Consider the following 3273-nt stretch of genomic DNA (forward strand, 5'->3'; position numbering starts at 1 on the left):
CAAATCCAAAAGATAATTCATCCTAAAAAAGTTGACGGATAAAACGTGCGGGTCTGACATGCTCGATCTGTTTAATATTTTTGAAATTTTTTAAAAATCATTGTTTTTAATAATATGAAACCTAATTTATAAAATTTTAAAAATTAATAAAAAATTTAATATTGAAATTATTTAAAGTAAGAAAAAATTTAAAATTTAAAATTTTAAATATTATTTAAAATTCCTCAAACTTAAGTTTAGAAAATATTTGATACATTCTCGTAATTTAAAAATTTCTTCAATTTTTTAATCCAAAGAACAAAATTTACATTTGTGTTACTTAATAAACCCTCGTCGTTTATATGTTGCTTAGTCATGAAACTTACGCGCAACCGCGACATTCAATTCTTGTCATTCCCTTCCCAATCAACACAAAGTTGGTTCGATTCGATGGAGTACGAATATAACAGAAGCAGGTCAAGCCCCCAAGTTCCGATGTACCGCGCTCCGCCCTCTTCCATCTACCCCAAGATCGGCCCTCACCCTCAAACCGCCGCTCCTCCCCCGCCTCGTCCGTTTCCTTATCAGCACAATCCCACTCCTTCACCTTCTCGTAACTCTCTTCGATTTCCCCTTCTCTCTAATTAGGGTTTTATTTTTCTGAATAATTCTGTATTACGTTTTCATTGGTTATCCGTTTTTTTTTTGAATTAGTTGAAAACATAAAATAGAAGCAAAACTAAATAACTCTGTTTATTGATTTTGCAGTAGGATTGGGGATTAAGGTTGCCATCAAGCCGGAATTTAGGATCACACAGCCGGTAACATTCACTCGTATAGTATTATTGTGAATTGATACAAGTATTTGACTTTGATGATATGATAGATATGCTTTTACTTCTCAATGCTTATAGTTGTTAATAGACACGATTCCTTTGTTAGGTTCATTTGGATCATGGTTTCACCTTACTCCTCTCAAAACTAGGGTGCATTAAAGGAAAGATCTATAAATTAGAATTGAATAAAGTATATGCATTTTTTCAGTTTGAGGAAAAACCAAGTCTTTGTGAGGTTTCTAGTTGCTAATTTTATTTGCTCGGTTTAGAGCCGTCTTAAATTTTTTTGGGCCATGTATTGGTTAGCCATTGTTCAAGCATGACAAAACAACCGGGGGGGGGGGGGGGGGGGTCTTATTTAGCCATGTTTTAACTGTGACACATCTATTAGGATGCTCTATTTAAACACAATTTATCATGGCAAATTTGAAGTTATGTGCTGTAGCCCACCTTGCACATCCTCAAAGACGGCCCTGGTTATCAATGTATGTTGGTTTTTCACACCGGGTGTTGTCTTAAAATACAGTCACAACTCACAACAACCGCTTAAATTTTCCATCGGCATCAATTGTATACCTCTTATTGAAAGTGGGTTGCCCTTTTGTATTTATTTTGATGTCAGATATTTCATAAATCTAGGAACGTAGCTTTATCATGCAGCTTTTTTAAGATGTAGTTATGACATCATCTATTGTATGTTCTTTTTTTTACACATCAATACAGTGGGATTTCTCCATTCAAACCTATGTAATTTCCTTTTGAGGCTATTCTTCCCCACTCCAAGTCTGTGAAAATACTCATGCTTTGCATATTTCATGAACCGACTATCCCAAAAAAGTATGATATTACGTAGTGACTCAACATGAATGGCTTCTATATTACATGTCTTGCATGTCCTCTTATGTGAGAACACTTTAGGCTTAAAGCAACCACAGATGCTTATGCTACTAGGTAAACTGGTTTTTCTCTGTTTTTATAGTTGAATATGATATGACTTTTGTTTGGTTTTTACAATTTTTCAGCCTCATTTATTACCACATGTGGGAGATATTCCACGGAGCAACTTCCAATTTGATTTTGGGTTGGAGAGGAAAGTTTTGGCCGAAGCAGAGAAGGATAACCCAAATTGGAGCAAATTTGGCGTAGACAATCTTCCGACTAAAGCTTCTGATGCATCCTCATCAAAGGTGATTGTTATTTTATTTAGAGCAAGTTCCAATTTATTGTAATCTGTGTTTATGGCTATTTTTATGCAGAGGTTGTGACTTACTATTTGCTTTTTCAGGCTTAGTACATTTATTTTTTCTAAGTATAGATAAAATTCTTCTACTGTTTCCAACTCACAAAGTGTAAAATGAAACTACATTTCCAGGTTACTTCTTCAGATCCCATTGTGAGCAAGTATATAGCCATGGGACTCGGCCGAGAGGCAGTTCAAATTGCTGTTACAAATTATGGTGATAATCCAACCAAAGTATGTTCTCTGTCCCTGTAACTCATAATGGACGTGATATTCAGATAATAACATTGTTTGAAAAATGATTATCATTTTTGTAAATTTAAATTTATGCCCAATATGTCTTCATGCACTGACCATGCAAAGATTGAATAACTCAATGAAACTCAAGTGGTTCTTCTCTTGATATGGTGTTTCTCCTCCAAATTATTACTCTGAACTTATTGTTAGTCGTCAAGTTGATAGTTTTTCAATCATGTTAGAAAGTGATCAGTTTGATAGTAATTTATTAGTTTGTTTTTCTGACTGAGTGTAATATTTCATTTGAAGGTTCAAGAATTTGTCAATGGATACACCCTTCTGCGTGAAATGGGATTTTCATCAAGCAGCGTTGCAGAAGCCTTAGTTATGCATGACAATAATACAGACAAGGCATTGGCACATTTCCTTAATGGCTCATCATGAGACCTCAGCACATATCTGTTGTAGGTATCATTTGTCTATAAAAAAATGTGTTCCTAATGAAAAATTCTAAGTAATGGTCAAATATAGGTAGAGTCATACTGGCAATCTCTTATTGTCATTTGTGGGATATTGGTTTTAGGGATTTGGTGTTTTTAGAGGGAACAAATAGACGTGATTATTACTCATTATTTTACTTGAGAAAGACCCTTTTTTTGGGCCAAGATTTAAGTCCTTCTGGCATGTTTGATTGGGATTATATATGGTAAATTATCCTTTTATTTAAGTTGTCAGAAAGCTTAGATAAGAAACACTTATTTTAAAATTAGTTAATCCAAAAAGTACCTACGTCATCTCCGAACCAAAATGGGAGAAATTAGTTAAATTGTTCTACTGGTTTGGAAGGAATTTTTGAAAGATGGATGAGAGAACTATGATGGTTATGGTGCTTGGTCTCACAATTATTGTTTTAAAAGGAATTACGCAGTGCATATTGCATCCTCCAGAATTAGTGAAATGGGTATTAATGGCTGAGATAGA

At 34.3% G+C, this 3273-nt stretch overlaps 1 protein-coding gene across 1 annotated transcript; it reads left to right on the forward strand.

Moving 5' to 3' along the window:
- Positions 1-241: 241 nt before the first annotated feature.
- On the forward strand, positions 242-3019 carry LOC127082321 (uncharacterized). The gene is made up of 5 exons (XM_051022559.1): positions 242-592; positions 748-800; positions 1838-2002; positions 2188-2289; positions 2602-3019. Exons 1-5 carry the CDS (start codon positions 355-357, stop codon positions 2734-2736), a joined length of 693 nt encoding a protein of 230 aa, XP_050878516.1. The 5' UTR covers positions 242-354; the 3' UTR covers positions 2737-3019.
- The last annotated feature ends 254 nt before the right edge of the window (positions 3020-3273 follow it).

This window comes from Lathyrus oleraceus, chromosome 5 (genome assembly GCF_024323335.1).
Source record: "Lathyrus oleraceus cultivar Zhongwan6 chromosome 5, CAAS_Psat_ZW6_1.0, whole genome shotgun sequence".
Taxonomy (NCBI): Eukaryota; Viridiplantae; Streptophyta; class Magnoliopsida; order Fabales; family Fabaceae; genus Lathyrus; species Lathyrus oleraceus.

Coding starts and splice junctions, on each gene's coding strand:
- LOC127082321 (XM_051022559.1), top strand. CDS start 355: ATGAAACTTACGCGCAACCGCGACATTCAATTCTTGTCATTCCCTTCC. Junction 593..747: donor TCCCACTCCTTCACCTTCTC/GTAACTCTCTTC, acceptor TTGATTTTGCAG/TAGGATTGGGGATTAAGGTT. Junction 2,290..2,601: donor ATGGTGATAATCCAACCAAA/GTATGTTCTCTG, acceptor TTTCATTTGAAG/GTTCAAGAATTTGTCAATGG.